This window comes from Ambystoma mexicanum, chromosome 10 (genome assembly GCF_040938575.1).
Source record: "Ambystoma mexicanum isolate Mex_15411 chromosome 10, UKY_AmexF1_1, whole genome shotgun sequence".
NCBI lineage: Eukaryota > Metazoa > Chordata > Amphibia > Caudata > Ambystomatidae > Ambystoma > Ambystoma mexicanum.
Window position 1 is genome coordinate 806,502,151 of NC_090932.1, and position 19,876 is coordinate 806,522,026.

General features: G+C 39.9%; 1 protein-coding gene across 1 annotated transcript; it reads right to left on the bottom strand.

Moving 5' to 3' along the window:
• Nucleotides 1-333: 333 nt before the first annotated feature.
• On the bottom strand, nucleotides 334-16,074 carry B3GALNT1 (beta-1,3-N-acetylgalactosaminyltransferase 1 (Globoside blood group)). The gene is made up of 2 exons (XM_069620375.1): nucleotides 15,999-16,074; nucleotides 334-1,704 (listed from the first exon to the last, which is right to left on the bottom strand). The coding sequence occupies exon 2, from the start codon at nucleotides 1,628-1,630 to the stop codon at nucleotides 656-658; it is 975 nt and encodes a 324-aa protein (XP_069476476.1). The 5' UTR covers nucleotides 1,631-1,704; nucleotides 15,999-16,074; the 3' UTR covers nucleotides 334-655.
• Between the last annotated feature and the right edge of the window lie 3,802 nt (nucleotides 16,075-19,876).

A 19,876-nucleotide genomic window follows, 5' to 3' on the forward strand; every position in this document is an offset into this window, starting at 1 on the left:
GGCTGATCTTACACTGGTCTGAGTAGTTTTAGTTTCCATTTTGTTGTTGTTAGTCTGATTAACAAAACAAATGTGAAAAATATATTGTTCTTGCATTTTTATGTAAAATAATAAACATTTCGAATTATCAGTACATAAATCATTTACAAAGTTGAAATATTTAATTAAAAATAAGTAGTTTTAGTTTCCATTTTTTTGTTGTTAGTCTGATTAACAAAACAAACGTGAAAAATATATTGTTCTTGCATTTTTATGTAAAATAATAAACATTTCGAATTTTCAGTACAGAAATCATTTACAAAGTTGAAATATTTAATTAAAAATAATGTTTCATATTCCATTTTCTTGTTTCTTGAAAATATGCATCTTATGTTAATAGTTTTCAATTTAGCTCCCTGGCATATTACAGATGCAAATCCAGCTTCCAAAGGAAAAATTGCTTTGCCACCGTTGTGAAATGCTTCTTAAATGCTTGCTTTAGCTCCAAGGAAGAGCAAAGGGTTATCTGTATTAAGAACAATGTATTATCTACTTTAATCAGATACAAAATACATTCAAGTGGTTTAATTGTAATGCCCTATAGTAGCTAAAGCAAGATGCTCTATAAGGAACTTTTGCTTTTTGTAGTAATGTTCCTTTCAATTAAATATGCTGTTCATTCACAATCACTGGAAGGGTTCTTTTGTATAGCTTGCCAAACAGTTAGGATCTCATTTGAAGATAGTCCATGTACAGCACATACACGCTTATACCTGCATATGTTAAACTTAATTTTTAATAACATGAACAAATCTCTATTTTCTGGAATATGCACATCCACTTTCAATACTTTTAAACAAATCCCAACGTAGACATCTTCAAACCTAATAGGTTTCACATGGCTCATCATTTCATACATTTTCAGAGCTAACTTTCCAGAAAGTAAATATCCGAGGCCACTACAGTACGGTGGGTAGAACCTGAATGGATATTCTTCATAAGAAATATATGCTTTTGAAAAATAATCTCCTCTCTGTGAAGAATTCTCAATAAAGGGATATCCAGTAAATAAACTATCTGATGAGTTGAACTTCTGAAGAAAAGTGACCAAATTGCCAACATTGATAAACACATCTGAATCAGCTTTCATGACAAATGTGGTGTTTGGGCAAAATTCTGAAATCCATCGGAAAGCCATTATCGTTTTTAATGTAAGGTTATCATAAGTGTCCAGAAAATCTTGAGAAATAATATCACCATAGAGCTTGCTTTCCTCTTTGATTATTGATGTTACTATTCTGTCTTCTTCAATTGTTGGTTCCTTGCCCAGCAAAAACAGTGTTTTAACGTTATGCCCCAACCAACTGTTCACTGAGCCCCATGATAGCCGAATAGCCTGGCGGCTTAATGTATCTTTAGGTCTTGAAGTCACCAGGATGACCAAAAATGGGGTTGCATCTTTACAGTTCACATGTTCTCCAATTGTAAAAGTAAAATTCTTCTTATAGATTGGCTCATATTCATAGAAAAACATCCAATTTATGTGCTCTACCAAAGGATTTAAGGGCTGTGTTGCCAACCACATTAAAATTGTGAACATAATTACGACACATGATAGAAAGCAGAGTTTCAAATATTTCACTGTAATCATAGTCAACAAACCATTTAAATCTGAAGACCGTATGTCCAGTTGGATCACACCTGATTTTGGAATAACATGATGTTCTAAGAGAAAGAGAAATCAAAATTATTTTTGTGACCAAGAAAACAATGATTAAATGCATTTCTTAAAGGAAATTGCCTCATTTGTTTTGGAAATACAAAGTCTACAAAATTGATAATCTAAATGCTGGGCTAGACTTTTTTGTGTAATTAGTACAAATACACAAGAGCCATTTTCATGGCCTTGTTGAAAGGCACAGTGCATAAAAGTCATGCGTAAAACTTTTAAGCATAATTAGTACACACTGTGCAATTTTGAATAGTTTGTGAGGTGAGCTGTAGGCACGGATCAAACATTATGAACATAATTCCCCATCCACTTTCCACTCAAATGTAACAGCATCGCTGCCTACATGCAATGTTGTCGCAGGCGCTGAGGGTGTGGATTCCTATTGAATCAGCATGTGTTTGCATCTGCACAAAGCAGCTGGATTCAATAGGAATCTATGTACATTGTGTCTGCCATGCATGGACTTGGCAGTCAGCATTTATGATCCATTTTGTAAAAGATCTAAATATAACACAGACACCCATGTCTGTCCGGATGTCTGTGTTATATTTGTATCCCTTCTCAAAACGGATCAAAATACCACAGAGCAGGCTTTTTGCATGTAAGTACACTTTTACGTGGTCCTCTCTGCGCTTTGTATGGAGAGATCTAAAATGACCCATGTAGTGTTCCAAATGTAGCCACTGGAAAACTGAAACCACATCTATATTCACAGTTATTAAATGCAGAACAGAATTGACCTTTTTCGAAAACAACCGTGAAAATACATTTATAAATAATCCTATAGAGAATCAACTTGTCTTAAAAAGACACAATCTTTTCTCATACATTTTATACTAACTGTGGGCACCCCTCTTAATAACGGCCATGCATCATAATTATAAGGGACTCCTTATTAGTAACTTGATCATCTTCATTACATAGCATTTAAACATGTGTGTTTATGCAAAATAGGTTTAAAGACTATTATTAGGCACTTCACCAGTGCCAGGCAAAGGCAATAGGTATAAATGACTTATAAACATAAATACCCTTTGAGTCATTTACTATAACATCACATTAGACAAACTAAATATAAAATGGTGGCATTCAATGGATCTGAAACCTCAATAATCTGGATCAAGGAAAAGTTTACACAGAGATTCCTCCCAAACCTCCATCCTACCGGACTGCTCTTTTTTCTCCGTATCAACCTTTTTCTAAGGTGCCATTCAGGAATTGATGAAAAAATCTAATTCTTTATATTGTTATTATCTGTATCTGTATCTGAGAGCACAGATCTACCCACCAATTGTGATGCTTCAACTGTGGCATGTGGCAATTTAATTTCATCATTAGTACCAGTGGGTTAGGTATGCTGGCATTGCCATAGTGAACAAATGAAAGAAATGAAAAAACTAGGAATTATAAAAGACCAAATACATTGAACCCTGTGTTCACTCCCACTCCTAAAAACAGAAGTCAATGGCATTGTTGGCATGTGTGTCATTGCATGAAGGAACCTCTTTTGTTTTATTTCCATTGGCTTTGTACTACCATGTAGCAATTTCAATTTGTCACACAACTGTCAAGTGGCAACCTTAGCATGAATAATTGACAGGTTTCTCAAAAGATTCAGGAACAAGAGACAAAATAAAACACAACCAACTAACCAACCATCTTTTTGATCAGCACCATGGTTTGCTCTCTTTAGACAAAGAAGCAGCACCTTAAAAGGTTAGTAAGTACAGGCCTGGACTCTTTCTATTGTAACTCCTGTAAAGCTCTATTCATTGATTACAGTATGCTTTGAAAAGTATCAATAACAAAGGGGCTAATTACAGCCCACATTAACAACTCTACTGGTTTATATTTGCGACACATTCTGACAATCTCCTGTTAGCCACCAGATCACCTACACTATTTTAGTAAGAACTTATCTTTTTTTTATTTAATTACATTTTGGCTTTATCAATAAAACCTTTAGCACTATTCAAGTCCAGATGAACAATACATTTCAGAACCACAATTCATAGTTTAAAATTAGCATAACAAAATAACACAGCATATGACATAATATTACATTAAGGCAAAACATCAGATTACTATGATTAAATAAACAATACATTAAAATCCACAATAAGCAGTTTAAATCCAATAATATAAAATAGAGAATTAACATGAGGTATAGTCCAAGGTGCATACTAAACCAATGAAACTAATGCATCAAAAAAAGTAGGAGCCTCATTCTGAATACAAAAAGCCACAGATGAAATTACCAAAGATTCAGCTTAAAAATACAGTCCCCCAAAACTGGTCAGACTCAAGATTATTCAAATGGCTAATAAGATTACAAAATCCTTTATAATATTTCTCCTTTAATGTGGGACAAGCAGTGACAATGTGGCGACTAGTTTCAATTGCTTTTCCACAGAGATAGCATAATCGCAGCTCTTCAGGAATGCCCCACCATGCACAAATATATTCAGCAGTAGGCAAACTATTAAAAGCGTAAATATAACAAGAAAATGCCTGAACTCCATAGAGCAAGGTTTCAACAAATATGAGTGGGAAAACCAAGACTAAAATACTGCACTGAGTATTTAACATATCTTTTTCTAAAACATAATTTGTCTAGACTTTGGGCACAATCCCAATCTAAAGTTTTAACTTTAAGATGATGTAAGAAAGAAAATGAATACTCGTCACAGGGAAAAGTAAAGGCCCAAAGTCTCAAGGTGGGACATAACAGTTAACTTTAAATCACCATAAAATTGTTTCAAATTGTTATTTTGGTCATTGCTAGAAATATGACCCAATAGTGAGTCTGGAATTTATCTGAATCTAAATTGCATAAATTCACAATAAATATTGATTGATTGTAGCATTTAGGTAAATTTCTGTTTGGAAAACTCTTTATATGTGACAGAATCACATGAATGTTCATCATACCGAATCATGATGAGATTCTATTCCAAACTGAACACTTGTGGATTTCGTGAACTTCCTAAATGTACTATGCTTTCAACTTTATTTTCAAAAGTATTCCACAATCATATTTATTCAATAGATTACTAAGGTTACAAAAGCCCACTATTCTCATCTCACAACTAGAGTTTAGCATTTCAACCTGCTGTAGATTAAATGTATTCACAGTCTAGCAATGGCTTAAAAATACCAAAATTCTTAAGAGTTTGGATGTTAAACACGGGTCTGCTCACAACCATGCTTACCTAAAGTCTTGCCGCTTCAACCTATGTTAATCCTAGAAGATTCAAGTTACTTCATATGGTCAATGATACATCACAGAAATGTGCAGTTGTTTCTGCATAGGGCATGTCCAACAGTCCTTGCCTAATGTGTGGAAATGTTCAGATGTGTGAGCCAATAAAGCTATCACAAGGTCACCATCCCTAGATAGGTATACTGATTTATCACCTTTATTTTTTCAATTTGAGGAGCTTCCATAATGCACCCACCCTCCACCTTCGAAGGACTATATTTGTATATGTTGAATTCCGTGCAATGTTTTAGGCAGCATTTTTGAGCTTTTAACAATGAACTGTGAAGAATGATTCTGGTTTGGACTGTCATCATTAAAACATCTCTGCACATTAGGCTCAATATAGCTTACAATTAACGCTTGGTAAGATTCAATTGATTTGTTTCACAAAAACAAATCAGCCAAATCATAGTTAAGTAATGGGGTAAGAAGGTGGCTGTACAAAACTTGCCTTCAACCAATCTTCAGTGGGGATTTATTTAACTTTACTGTCTTCTCCCAAGTGATCAGTCACAGCTGGGCTTGCACCTACTTCTTCAGTTAAGCCCTCCTTTGATGCTTTTAGGTTCAGGAAAATGTGACTTCCAGTTGTGGAGCCTCAGCAGTATTGTGAAACATGCTGAGAATATTTGTATTGTCCTTGAATGTCTTTAAGAGTCCATCCCTCCACTTCCAGGTGCCTCATGGAGACATTTACATATTCAGTTCATACATTGTCCAGGTTTTTCTTCTCAGACCTGAAACGCAGAAGGCAGAAGAATTCTATTTGCCTTACTGCCTAACTACTTCCTTTCATTCTTTTTGTCCTGAAAGTCATTGGGCCTCATAACAAGCATGCCGTTCTGGAAACAGCGGTGCCGGTAAGCTTACTGGCACAGTTATTTCTAGACCGGCACACTACAACACTGCCTGGTGGGTGCCCTCCTGCCCGTTAGGGTGGACCGGCAACCGCCCGCAGAGTTTCACAGAATCACCAGCGCTGTTATTACCGGTGCCAGTGTTTCCATGGTACCCATTCCCATAGAGTCCAACGGGACGCTATGGGAATGGGGAACAACATTTTACCGGCACCTGACATCCCAGCCAGTGGGGTTGTAATCCCCCGGTGTTACCAGCAAGTCAGGCGCCAGTAAGTATTTACGGGTCCGGTGGCAACTGCCCGGTATCACCGGCACGGTTACCGCCGGACCCGGAATGAGGCCCATTGACTCTCAAATTTGTAAGCATGGAAGTATTTTGACATTCAGAAAAAAGTAATGACTTCCAAATTGTATAGGCTATAATTCTGGATAGAAAAACATGCATTGCTATTGTTCACCTACCCAATGGCCTGATTGATTCTGAGATACAAAAATGTTCTCCAAAAGATGTTGAGTGTAACTATGTTTTTGGAAAATATGCTCCCTTGAGTGTTTCTCAATGGTTTTAATATGTGATCTTTGCCATGACTCCGAGATCTGTCAAGACTTAATTGACTTATAAAAGGCATAGTACAAGCAGGCAACTGAACAATCAGTCTTATTCTGTAAAAGCATGTCAATTACACTAAGTTGGCCAAATATTTTATTGATTCTTCTAACCATTTCTTTGCATTTACTGATAAAATAAAAAAGAATCACACAACATTGCCCCATGGTCATGTTAAAAAAAATGTGCTTCCTCTGTGCTTCTATAGATAGTTGTTGGGTTCATGAAGAGGGGGAGGTGTTGAGATATATAGAATGTTGGGGGTAAGGAATACCAGTGGAACTTTGGGGTTGGAATGTGGGTTGAGTGGATTTGGAGAGCGGGTGTGTTGCCGGGTGGCTATAAAGAAAGGAACCTACCTGCTGTCTCCTTGCTGTTCTTCACTGTGACACTGTAAAACTTGACTTACCCTTGAAATGAGTTGCGGTTGTGATAAAGAATGGAATAGATTTTCAGTCTACAGTTGTTATAGCTTGACACAAATACAGTGATACATTGCAGGAAGATAATAGCTACTATTTTTTCATATGTGTATTTGCACATGTATGCTCTGCATCTTTCGCACATTATAAAATAAGTGTGGTTTTTGTATCTGTATATGTATTAAAAAGGTGGTTTTAGAAATACAAAGTGTTTAGAAGAAATTCAGATGGATTTGTAATTCATTCTTGAAATTTTAAATGCATATTTTAAAATAAAACACCATTTTTATAATAAATTAACAGCGTACACTGACCCATCATATTTTTCATTACTGCCTTGAGTTCTGAAAAGAAAATAGTTGAAATAAATGATAGTTCTGTGAGGCACCACCCCATGTGCTTACTTAACTGTAAAACTTGTGACAGGCATTGCTTTGGGAATGACCACCATCCACCTTCCCCCAACTCCACGTGTAGGAACCTTGTTGTTTCCCTCTTGTGCAGGTATGACACCCAATTTACCTCTGAGGCGATGACGTTTTCCTAAAAAAAGTTCCATTAAGCAGTATTGAACATCCGTATATCATCCTGAGTCAATGGACTGTTGGAAGGAGCAAATAGACTCCATAAGGGTGGTATCCAGTTGGCTCCCAAGGTGAGCTTGCCCTGGAAGGAGATGTTGAGGCAGATAGTATAGGCATATTTCTGTTGCGAGGGGTGGAGTAGTGGTTTTAGAAGTGGGTGAAATGTGATCATAGATATGCTCAGCCATATGCACAAAGGGAGGTGAGCCGCATCCAGAAGATAATGTTTGGAATGGAAATGCACACTTGCAGCCTCACCTGAGTGGATGGGAGCCACTAGATTTCCTGCAAGTGCTCAATGGGGGGAAGAAATCATAGACAGAGAGCCAGACCCTCTCCTCCACCGAAGAAGTGGGAGGACTAAGTGTGTATTTAACTCAACCATTATGTAAATAGTGTTACATCGAGGGAAGAAGGGGAGTGTATTCACAGTGTGTTTAGTTTGTTGGGAGAGGTATGTGTTTGGTTCAGGGAATGTTGTGAGGTGGGATGTGTTGGTTTATGGAATGTTCGGGGCATGGAATATGTTGAAACATCAGAGTTTGAATGTGAGTTGAGCGGCAATTGGAGAGAGGGAACGCTGCTGGGTGGATGCTAAATAAAGACCAGAACTTACCTGCTGTCTCTACCTGTTCTTCACTACAACACTGCAACAATAGTTGGAATGAACCATCTGCCCAGTCAAGTAATTATTGAATTTGATTACAGAAATTAGACTGTGCTAAGCATTATTGCTGCTTTATTTCCTCTGTTGATGTGCACATGAAAAGATTTCCCACTCTCAAACAAAACCATCATAGCTACACTTCTCCAAATTTTCAGTCTAGACACCTAACTGCATCATTACATTGTTCCTATCAGGTATAAAGAAGATCTTTAAACTGAAAACATGTCATCTGCTTAGCAACTCTGTTCAAGTGCAAGCTTCCAACACTAGAAGAATCTTTATTTATGTTGACATAACTGAGGGCTTGTCTACTGATGAAAGAATTGATTGGTATAGAAAGGAAGGATATGCAAATAAAATAGAGATTAGTCTGTCTATGGCTCCTGCTATGACTGAAAGAATTAGCAATACTGCTTTAGCCCCTGAAACACAAAACACAAAGCAGGCTCTTTGCAATTATACTGTATTGTCTGCTTTATATTTGATATATCTAGATATACATATATCACAGAATTATCCATTTGAGTCAAGTCACACATGCCACAATGCCGCTTAGTAGCCATCGCTGGAAATTCACCTCCAGTTAAGAGTCACATCAACAAGGCATTTCTGGTATGCAAATTAGCCTAAATGCAAGCCTTTTGGTCCAGTAAATTGTCTTAGTCTTACAGGGCAGTGCTATTTTATACATAGCTTTATCAACCACGTTTGCCAGTTCTCAAGGCTGCCAGGCAATGACATACCTCTGCCTCTCTCTCTCTCTCTCTCTCTCTCTCTCTCCCTTTCTCTCTCTCTCTCTCGATGAATAGATGTGTAGTGGCTGTGTAGTTATGGTTAAGTTGATCAACTCATAGGGAAAGCACTTTTTGGGCGGCTTATAACTTTGCTCCCTCTGGACGAATCCTTACCAACCTTTGCATAAATTGTATATGGCCCGCTCTGAATTTATTTGGTAAATTAGGTGAGGTTTCATTAAAGGGAGGCAAAGTTATAGTGGGGGGTCCGACATTTTTTTTTCCATAGACTCAATGGAAAAAGATTTTGCTCACACCTACAGCCCAAACCGCTGGACGGATTTTCACCAAATTTGTGGAAGGAGCAATGGCTTGGTCCCGAAAGCGTGCTTTTGTAAATTTGGTGTAAATCTGTCCAATGTTTTTTTTAAAACAGGCAAAATATAGGTGCCAAAGAATGAGTGATATCTGGGTCTGCCTCGCTGACCCATTTCCCTGTTCGCTCCAAAAACAGGACCCTGATTGGTATGGCGGGCCGCGTGATGTCCACGGACATACGCTGAACCTGCTGATTGGCTGGTGGGGAGCGAGATGTGTGTCAAATATTTTTCGAAACGCCTGCCATGTTGTATCTGTGGATATCCGTGGATAGTGCGGCGGCAAACAGGGCTGGGAGACATGTTTTGGGGCTTTTGGTGTTGTAAAGAGGTGCTGCAAAGGGTGAGGGAGTGATACATGGCTCATATGATATATTTGTTTAGGTGGAAGAAGACTGTTTTGTGTCGGCGGCAGTTTGCGGGTAGGTCCTCGTGTGAGAACCTTTTCTGGTGACTGCAGGCAGGCTTCATTAGGGTAAGGAAGTGGAATGTAGATGAAATGAGGATGTTTGTATGGGCTGTATTATGCTGTGGTGGTTGTGGCAAGACTGTGGTGGTTGGATGCATGGCCAAGAGTCTGCCCACTCGTTGCAGGTACTGTAATAGTATGTGTACAGAAGTGGACAGGGCCTCAGGCAGCTGGCTTATTTGTGTGGGTTGTGGCCACTGGGCAGATCAGATTCTTGGGTGAATGGCTGTATTATGCTGTGGTGGTTGTGACCAGCCACTAGACTCTTAGGTGCATGGCCATAGGCTGCCCACTGGCTGCAAGTACTGTAATAGTATGTGTACAGAAGTGGACAGGGCCTGTGGCAGCTGCCTTATTAATTTGCCCCGAGATTCTTGGGTGTATGAGAGTCTGCGCACTGGGTGCAAGAATAGTATGTGTACAAAAGTGGATAGGGCCTCGGGCGCCACAGCAGTTCACGCGTTGGTCCTCGGGCGAGCATCTTATCTGGTGATATGGGCAGGCTTCATTAGGGTAGAGGAGTGGAATGTAGATGATATGAGGATGTTTGTATAGGCTGTATTATGCTGTGGTGGTTGTGGCAAGCCCCTAGACTCTTGGGTGCATGGCTTGAGGACATGCACCCAAGAGCCTGCCCACTGGTTTCAAGTACTGTAATAGTATGTGTACTGAAGTGGGCAGGGCCTCAGGTGGCTGCCTTATGTGTTTGGATTGTGGCCACTGGGCAGATTTTTGGGTGCATGGCTGTATTTTGCTGTGGTGGTTGTGGCCTGTCCCTAGACTCTTGGGTGCATTAGAGTCTGCTCATTGGGTGCAAGCACTATAATAGTATGTGTACAGAAGTGGGCAGGGCTTCGGGTGCCTGCATTGTGTGTGTGGGCACTGGCCAGATTCTTGGGTGCCTTATGCTGTGATGGTTGTGGTCTGCCCCTAGAATCTTGACTGCATGGATGTATTATGCTTTGATGCTTGTGGGCTGCTCCTAGACTTTTGTGGTGCATGACAATCTGCCCACTGGTTGCAAGAAGAGTAATAGTATGTGTACAGAAGTGGATAGGGACTTGGGTGTGTGGATTATGTGTGTGGGTTGTGGTCACATTTTGCACCAGCTGATGAAATGGAATGGATTCACAGTTGTGATTTATGAATAGTGACTGCATATGCAAGAGACAGAGAAAACTAAACAGTTCTCTGCGAACATAAATGTCTTTGAAAATAAGGAATCTGGCTGTTGAGCATCCTATCCTTCTAACTTCTGAAGGTTTGTCAAAGTGGATGTTGACAAACTGAATGTTGTCACGTGGATATGTCTGGAAGCCAATAACTGTACAAAGTGCTCCATTAACTAAATCTTGCTCCACGTCAAGGTTACGTTTTAGTATTACTCTACAGTTTAAACACAATATTAACATTTTCTCCAAACCAGCTGTGTTGGAGATTTAGTTTTCTGAGCTATTTAGTCGTGCTGTGGCTTGTTGACACATAGGCACTGTCATAATGTGCTCTTCCAGTTTATCTGTGGAGTTAATTTGCAATATTGGATGCATTTCTTTTTTCAACATTGTTTCATTGAATTGTGCAAAGCTTGCTAGGGTTGGGATTAAGGACAAATATTTTAGATTTTTGTGTGCTAATTGTTTCATGACATCAGTAGCAGATGTGTTATGCCCGTGTAGCTCATGGATGAGTCTGTTATTTAAGATAGACTGTGCTTCCTTAGAAAGCACACCAATCAAATGCTTTTCAAAATGTTAGCATAGGTGAGGTCTGCAGACTGACGCATGTTTTGAGTTAGTTCTCTGTATTGGAAATGTTGCCAGAGATTTACATTTCCTATGCTGCCAAGTGTGTTACGGCACAGTTTGTGTCCTAAGGTGTTAAAAATAGGTTCACCTTTCACTGGTGTTAATTGAAGAAGATCTCTGAAAACAATAATGTGTTTTACTCAAAGAGTTCTTTGTAGTTTGTTTTAAGGACCTTGCAATCTCAGGTGAATCAAAGCCAACATTAGGTTGGAGACCATGCTCACATCTCACTTACATACTGGAGCATATGTTTATAGTTTTGACAGATACAAGATTTAGTTTCGTGCTGCATACCATGTTCAATTTCTTTAGTTACTTCCAGGAAAATGCTACGCTGTTCATCATTCAGTTGTGATTTCAGTAGAGCAATGTTTTCTTCAGATTCCTCATATTGACACATGGTGTTTTCTACTTCAGTCGTGGCTAATTCTGCTTCATTTACTATGAGTGGCTCGCCAAGTGCTTCTTGGCTTCCTGCAAGAGAAGGTTGACTGCTCTCAGGAGTGTCTACATTTAGTTGTGCTTGAAGTTCTTCCACTTGTTGGCGTTCATTGTCCAACGTGTTTTTGTACTGCTTGAAATGTATATCTGTTATAGTGCTTTCACTTGCATTGAAAGCATCTTCTTAGGAGCCATGGGTGTCCAATACATTTTCTTTTGCCCATGGTTTAAAAAGTTGCTATAGGGACATGTAGTAAAGTTCTCTATGTTGAGGAGTTTTAAATGATAGCTTCATATGATTAATCAAGCTGTGTTTGGTAAGTTTAACAAGGCTGCCCTCATGCCCTCAAAACCTTTGACTATGTATTTACCTTTTTTCTCATCTGGTTTAAAATTATTTTTGTATGAGAAATTTTGGGCTATGTGGTATAGACACATGGCTTCCAAAGCAGTACTCCTGTTTGGGTAGTATGTGTCCAATACATTGTTTTTCAAAATGTCCTGGCTGTTGTGATCGTTTTTGGCTATTGTTTCCATGTCATGGTATGATTTGCAAACTCTTTTTCTGGATGCAGCACGACCAAGGCTTAGCAAGACTATGATCTCATATTTCCCATATAAGGCTGTACTGGGTAAATGGTCCGCGGCTTCGTACTAACCACATTATCTATGGCAGACGATTTTTATACCAAAGCTGTATCATTTTATTTACAGTGTTTTGCCAGATGATATGTCATCCCAAAGGTCTTTCAGGTCTGTTTTCTCAGCTTTGGTTAAGTAGGCTGTGACATATCGTGCAACTGTAGTGGAATTGTCTGCAATGTACTCCACATCTAGTTTTGCATTCCACAAGAGGGCAATGATTGCATTGTAATCATTGATGTACTTTGATGCTTCGCTTCTTTTAATGCAGTATGTGTTCTTAGGCGATTTGCCTTTCATACTGTGTCTAACAGAAGACATGAAGCTGTTTACTTGTCTTTTTGGGGAAACTGGTCTAGGGAAATCAAAGCAGCATTTGGTGTAGTATTTGCCTTTGGTTTGATATCTGCATCGACAATACTTGCCACATTTATGTCTTTAAAACCGCAAAATGTGTGCATGTAGCTCACTATGTGCGCTTTCTGAAGGGATTTAGCAAGTGACATATTTGTGAATGAACAGCAAAACAGTGGCATCACTGTCCTGACCAAATTTAGGAGCATCTTTTATCCACAAAAGCATGTGGATGTGTGGTGCTCCTCTGGATTGATATTCTTTTCTCAGTGGGGAGGAATTGTTTTATTATGGAGAAGTGCAGCATGGCAATAAAGCGGTGATGGAAGTACCTTGACACATTTACAGGGTCAAGAGAGCAGAGTTCTCCTGGTGTTTTCATGTCTATCCCTGCTATGCATAGTAAATCGTGCAAATCATCCCATGCATACTCTGCACAACTTAAAGTGACAAACCATGTGGGTGGGCCAAGGTTGCGTAGCATGCACCGTACATCTGCATGACGTTGGAACCAGTATTGTTTCGTAACACATACGTTTGCCAAGAGATTTGTGGAAATTGACTGCAAAACTTAATCTTTGCCTTGCACCTTTTGAAGTAGCTGCGTAGCAGACATTTTTAAAAAATTGGAACCTGTTTTCAATATGTGTGCAACTCTGTAACATAGAGTTGCTAGTTCACTTTCAAACAGGAGGTGGAATATGTATTCAACGTTTTGTCTGAATCTGGGGTCTTCAGAATACATTCGTAAAGAGCAGTATTCTGATGCTGTTATTTTTGGGCATTTTCATCATACCTTCCACATTTTCCAGTAGGAAAGAGTAGAGGGAGGAAAGGCTTGTGCTTCTACACTTTTCCCCCATATGCTGATTGGAGATCCTGTGGCTTGCCGCTTTTGATATTTTTCTAGTGCATCATCTATGCTGTCTTTGCAGTACAGTGGGTGAATTGTATACTGGTCTAAAATATTAGATGCTATAGTAGGGTCTACAAGTTCAAATTGGCCAGTTGATGAGGAATCCTGAATTATTTCGGTGGTTTCTCTCAGGTTTTCTTCAATGTTTGTTTCTTTGTAGTATTCATTGTTCTCTTTAAGATATTGTAGGGCTTCCCTAACTTTGTTTAAGTCTACTAGTTGCTGCCAATTTATTTTGTCTTTTGTAGGTACACCGTTCACTAGGATAATTAGAGATTGATCTATTGGCCGTTGCACTCCCAGAGTTTCTACATTTTCTTTACAATCTAATGGCAAATAAACTGCTTTGCCACAAATGCCTTTCACTAATTCAGATGGAGGCAACTTGGCTGTTTTCGGTTGAAGGCATATGATCGCTTGAAATGGGTGTACTGTTTGGATTACAACACTCTCATACAAATTAAGCTGTTGGAGTGGTTTTGGAAGTGGAAATATTTCCAGGTTATTAGTGATAGCCCGTGAAGGCATTTGGTCATTATCAAGCTTTGCCATGCAGTATGAGCAAAGTATTAAGGGGTTAGTAATTTATTTGTTTTCTGCTATAAGGTAGAGAGCTAATTGGAGCCATTCGGATTCCTAATTTTCTTCTATTTTGTATGTTATATCTACAGTTTTGGTGCTCTTTGTATAAAAAGTTCTGCGACAACACAGACAAACTTGGTTTGGTACTTCAGCAGATGTGCTTCTAAATGTTGCTATTTCGTTTTTGTACGTGTTTAATAGAAGGTTGTCATCTGCAAGGTTGTTGTGACTCTGTTGTAAAGTTACTGGATTTTGTAAGTGCTGTTCACTATTGTCATTCTTAATTGGTCTTTGGCTTTCAAATACTGATTGAGGAATTGCCGTAAAAAGATTTGAAGGATTGTTTTTGTACGTTACACATCGAGGTGCACCGCCATATGTAGACGGGATAGATTGGTTCGGTGCAATGGAGAGTTGATTGTAAGTTTGTTGGGATTATTCTTTCAATCAGCGTTTCTTCTGCCATAATGGTGGTGTCATACCCTCAGCCACTATTATGTATGGCAATTGGGGTTGTTTGCTCTTGCTTGTATGGCTCTTCATTGAAATATGGCTCTGTGATGGTTGTGTGAATCCACTCACCTGCACAAAAGTTTGCAAAGTTATCTATGTTGTTATTGCGTATGTTGTGAAATACTTTTTGTAGTTTACTAATTAATTTTGTTAGTGGTTTCATTCTGTTTAAAATGAATGTAAACACTTTCCTTTTGAGGAGCATTGCACTGTCTATGAGAGCTTCCAGGATCAGTTTTCTGCGGTAAGTTTTAAGGGTTGCGTGTGATTTCTGTCCTGTTTTTATGAGGTTCTGAAGGACTCTATGGTGGAACATTTTTTGTAAAATTAATATTTTGGAATGCTTACCTGTGGCTACGTTACATAGATAGATGCAGTGTTAGCACTAGTGGTATTTACATTCTTCTTAATACATTTCTTTTTAGTTTTAAATTTTGGATGAGGGGTCATACTTTTTTTCCTGCTACCTGTGTTCAGTTTTTCTCTGTGACTGTATTAGCTGTTTTGTTTGAACTTTTCGTACAGACTCTGCTGGAGGCGGATGGCTATTTTGGATGCTTTGAGTTTTATCTGCTCTATTTCTGCATTGTTTTCTATGGAGTTGCTTTTTGATAGGCATTCTCTTGTGTCTGTTAGAGAAAAATGGAAAGTGTGGGTTTGTAAGTTGTGCATTGTATTTGTGTGCACTGTGCATGAGTGTCTGAATATGAGGGTAGGCATACATAGAGGAGTGTGTGATTGTGGAAATGGCTGTTACTTTTGGTTGGTAAGGTTGTACTGGTATGGGTGTGTGTTGCTGTGGGAAAGGTTTGCTTCAGTGTGTATGACAGTCTACTGTGCCTGAATAAGTAAGGACATTACAATGTTTTCACAAAACTAGTGGGTATTACCATACTGATGTCTAGATGACAATGCAAAGAGTGGACCTGCTAAGGTGCAATGAGTAAGAGTGAAGCAAGTGCTGTTGGGTTGGATTGAATTTTCTAGGTACAATACAACAACATTGCACTGTCTGAGTAACAGGCAGAACACTACTACAGGACTGCACTTACTTTGTTAGATTTGAAGAGTAGGTTTCTTCTGGGTTTTATCTTCCAGTAGAGACGTCACTGGCTTTCAGGAGGCTGTTCTTCACTGCAATTACGAAACAAGGAAGTTAGTGGGTATGTGTGTTAATGACAAAGTAATGGCACTTGGAGAACACGTTATTTTAAATTGTAGGAGGATTTGTTGGCAGGAAGAGTGAGTGTGTGTGTCCAATTGTACAGCACTGCATAGGAGTGGGGACTTGGGAGCATCAGCATCATTGCTATGGGGGCCATTGGTGTAGTGATAAATGTGCCCTATTGGGGCGGCACCTTTGCAAGTGTGTGAGATGCTGTTGCACTATTTGCTTTGAAAATTGATTAGTGCAAGTCCTAGTAGGGGGGAGAAAAAGGGCCAGAAAGATGTACGGATTAGAAAGGGAATGTTACCATGTGTGGAATTTGATTAACTTTCACACACATAGATGCTTGCTACATGAGTGCAGAAATCCTTTGCTATTCTTGCATTTATTTATTCAAATTTACAGATAGCACTGTTGCCAATGTACACATGCATTTCTTTGCTTTCCTTCCAATGGTGCATTTTGGTAATTTTGCAATGTATGTACTTGCCATGCTTTGCTAACATACATGCAGTTTCCCTTTTCTGTGTGAATGCTGGGCATTGAACATAGGATCTGCCACTTGAATATTCTGTGCAAATGTTCCCAATGTGGTTTTCTTTTTTTTGTTTTACAACAGAGAGTGCTGATAAAATTGGAATATGTGGTTTGCAGCTATTCTGCAAGTGGCCATTAAAAGAAAACTTTGAAAGCACACAGCATTGTAAGTAACTGCCACTTGATGTCAGGAGATGGAACACATGAGAATACAATCATTCAGTAAGTTATGCAGGGTAAGTGGCAGGCAGCCTGTTAATATGCATTTGTGACAGAGTTGCAAAGGTACTCGCAAACATACTCTACAAAATATATGCATACCTGTAGTTTGTGCTGATGGATGCAGAGGTGGATGAATCTGGAAGCACAAATCTTGGAGAGTTTTTAAGTACTTTTTGATGGAGGGGCTTTTGAATTACAGGAGATCTGTACTCTAAGCATTCAACAGTACATCTAAAGTGTTGAACTTTGATGACAGAGTTAGATATAGAGTTTTGCCTGTGGTTGGTGGGCGGTTGTGTGACTGCTTAACAGTAGCCAATGATGGAGTGCTGCAAAGAGTGAAGTGGAAAGGGAAGAAGGGCTGCCCCTGTATTATGGGGTCCGCGGACACCGCAGTAGTTCACGGATGGGGTGTGCCACATCCAGGGCTTCTCAGCATGACTGGCATGGAAATGGAACTGTGGGGATTAGCAAATCAGGTGTTCAGGCTGTGCTTTACAGGAAGGGAGGGCAATACTTTTTTATTGCTTTGTTGGTTGTGAAGTGAAGATGGCTGGTGTTGGAGAGAGGAAGAGAAATATTGTATGGATATTGGGAGAATCATTTGTGTTTGATCTGGAGAGGTATGCCCTGGCAAGAGGTGTTTCTGGTGATCTTGGGTTTCGAGGCCTGCAGGTTTTCTGGTACAGTGTGCCTGGCCGCAATTTGCAGGCACTGCCTGCTCTTTGCAGAGACATGGGTACTTTTGTACTCATGGTGCACTGTGGAGGAGAGCATTTGGGCTACATTAGTGCTCCAAGTTTGGTTGCTGTACTGAAGTTGTTGGTGGAAGAACTGATGCTGCTTTTCCCTACTGCAAAGGTGTTTTTTTTCTCGAAAATACCACATAAGGCACAGTGGAACAACCCCAATGTCCTTAATCACCAGCAAAATGCTGGAAGGCACCTCATTAATAGAGGCATGGGTGTAGTTTTGCAACATGCTGAGATGTATGTTTTCTCTAAAAACAACATTGACTGCCTTAGTGTGCACTATTTTACCCCATGCAGGGTTTCGTTGTCCATTCTTGGAAATGCTAATTTTTTTCGCAATCTAAGGAATGCTTTGCACAGGTTGATGTAAGGCAGTAAGGAAGAAAAGAAGAGAATCCCCAAAAAATAGAAACCAAAGGCGTTTGTTTACTAGCACTAGCACCTAAACAAATACATAAAAAGGGCTCTTTTTAGAGCCACCACAATAGAGGAAATCTCCTACCATGGGTTAAATTCCTCTCCCCAACCCCTTGATTTGGCTGCTTTATCTGCAAACACTGCAGTAGTTTGTGGATCGCACGTGCCACATCCAGGGCTTTTAAGGATGGCAGGCATGGAAATTGAACTGTGGAGGCCAGGGGATTGGCCAATAAGGTTCCCTGGGTGTGGTGTTGAAGGAGAGAGTGTGGCAGAGGCTCTGTTTGCTGAGAGGAGTACAGATGGCTATGGTTGTGTTTTAGGAGGCAGAGTGTCTGGATTTTGGGGGACTCTTGGATTCATTGGTTGCAGGTGTATGCAGAGCACTGTGTAGTGGCTGCACATCTTGGATTCCCTCATGTGGATGTGCACTGGTATGGAGTGCATGGCATGAAGTGGCTGGATGTGGTTCCCCTTTGTGCCACTTTGGTGACGCAGCATCATCCAGCCATTATTATTGTTCATTTGGAGGGAACAGTTTAGACCTCGTTACCAGAATCTCTCTGCAGGTTGCGATGAAGGAGGCACTTGGGAAAGCCATGGACATGTTTCCAAATACCCGAGTAATTTTTTTGCGCATTGCTCCGAGACAGATGTGGCTGCGCTTTTTTTCCGTTGGTCCGCAATTGGAGAAAGCCAGGCTCAATGTCAACAAGGCTGTTTGCGCATTTTCTGCAAGATGTTGGCTTGTACTCCTTCCACAACGAAAACATTACATTTTGGAGCACCAACATTTCTTGCAGAGATGGCATCCATCTTACTGGTTCTGGCAATCACTTTTTTTGTGAAATATCCAAGATGCTTTGCAGCCCTTTTTGCAAGTATGCAAACCATTTGTGCAGTAGGTGTTGGCCACTTCAAACCTTCCAACAAAAAAAAAACCAAAAAAAGACACTTATGTTGGCTTTGGCTCTAATACCAATCTTGGTCCTCTAGGAAGACATGAGCATACTGCCTGTTCCAATATATGTCAGTATGCCAATGTAAGAACACACTCCTTGGGACTCTGTCTATAATACCAGTAATGCCCCTGTAATATATGCATCTGTATCTCTTTCATGATGATGCCTTTCGTGGTTGCCATGCACATTCAGTTTGGCACATGCCCCCCACTAAAACCCTACATGATTCTCACTTGCATACCCAAACTCTTTTGATCCCCCGTCTCTCTCTCTTTCTCTCTCTCTCTCTCTCTCTCTCGCTCTCTCTCTCTCACAAACTCTCTCTCTCTATTTCTCTCTCACACACACACCCCCACACACACACACATGTACACGCACACACACACGCACGTGCACACATACACACTCAAATCAGAGCACACAGTTTTTTTGTTTCACTTATCTTTTCAATGCAATGAAGCAGGTGTCTCTGTTTCCTCCAGTGTAAGGTTCCAGTCTAGGCTCTAGTCTCTTCACTTGCTGCCAGAAAGTTCCTGAAAGATAGCCAGCAGAGGCTGCATGAAGTGGGCCCCTGCAAGAAAGTCTTCACCCAAATGATGGACAGACCTTCATCACACTGGATGTGGTCAAGGGGAGGAGTTTACAAGGTGACAGTTTAAAAAAAAAAGAAAACATCTTCCTTTGGGTTGGCCAATGTGTACTCCAGACTCTTCTGTCACCAAGCCACCTCTGGAATAGCACTAGCATGGGCCCGCCACCTACCTATGCCAAATCAGCCACCTATCATCATCCAGCCCTTTGTAAGCATGAGGCAGAAGAAAGTACAGCTGAGCGCATTCTTCAGGATGTACCACTCTAAATTATGGGCATGC

Coding starts and splice junctions, on each gene's coding strand:
- B3GALNT1 (XM_069620375.1), bottom strand. CDS start 1,630: ATGATTACAGTGAAATATTTGAAACTCTGCTTTCTATCATGTGTCGTA.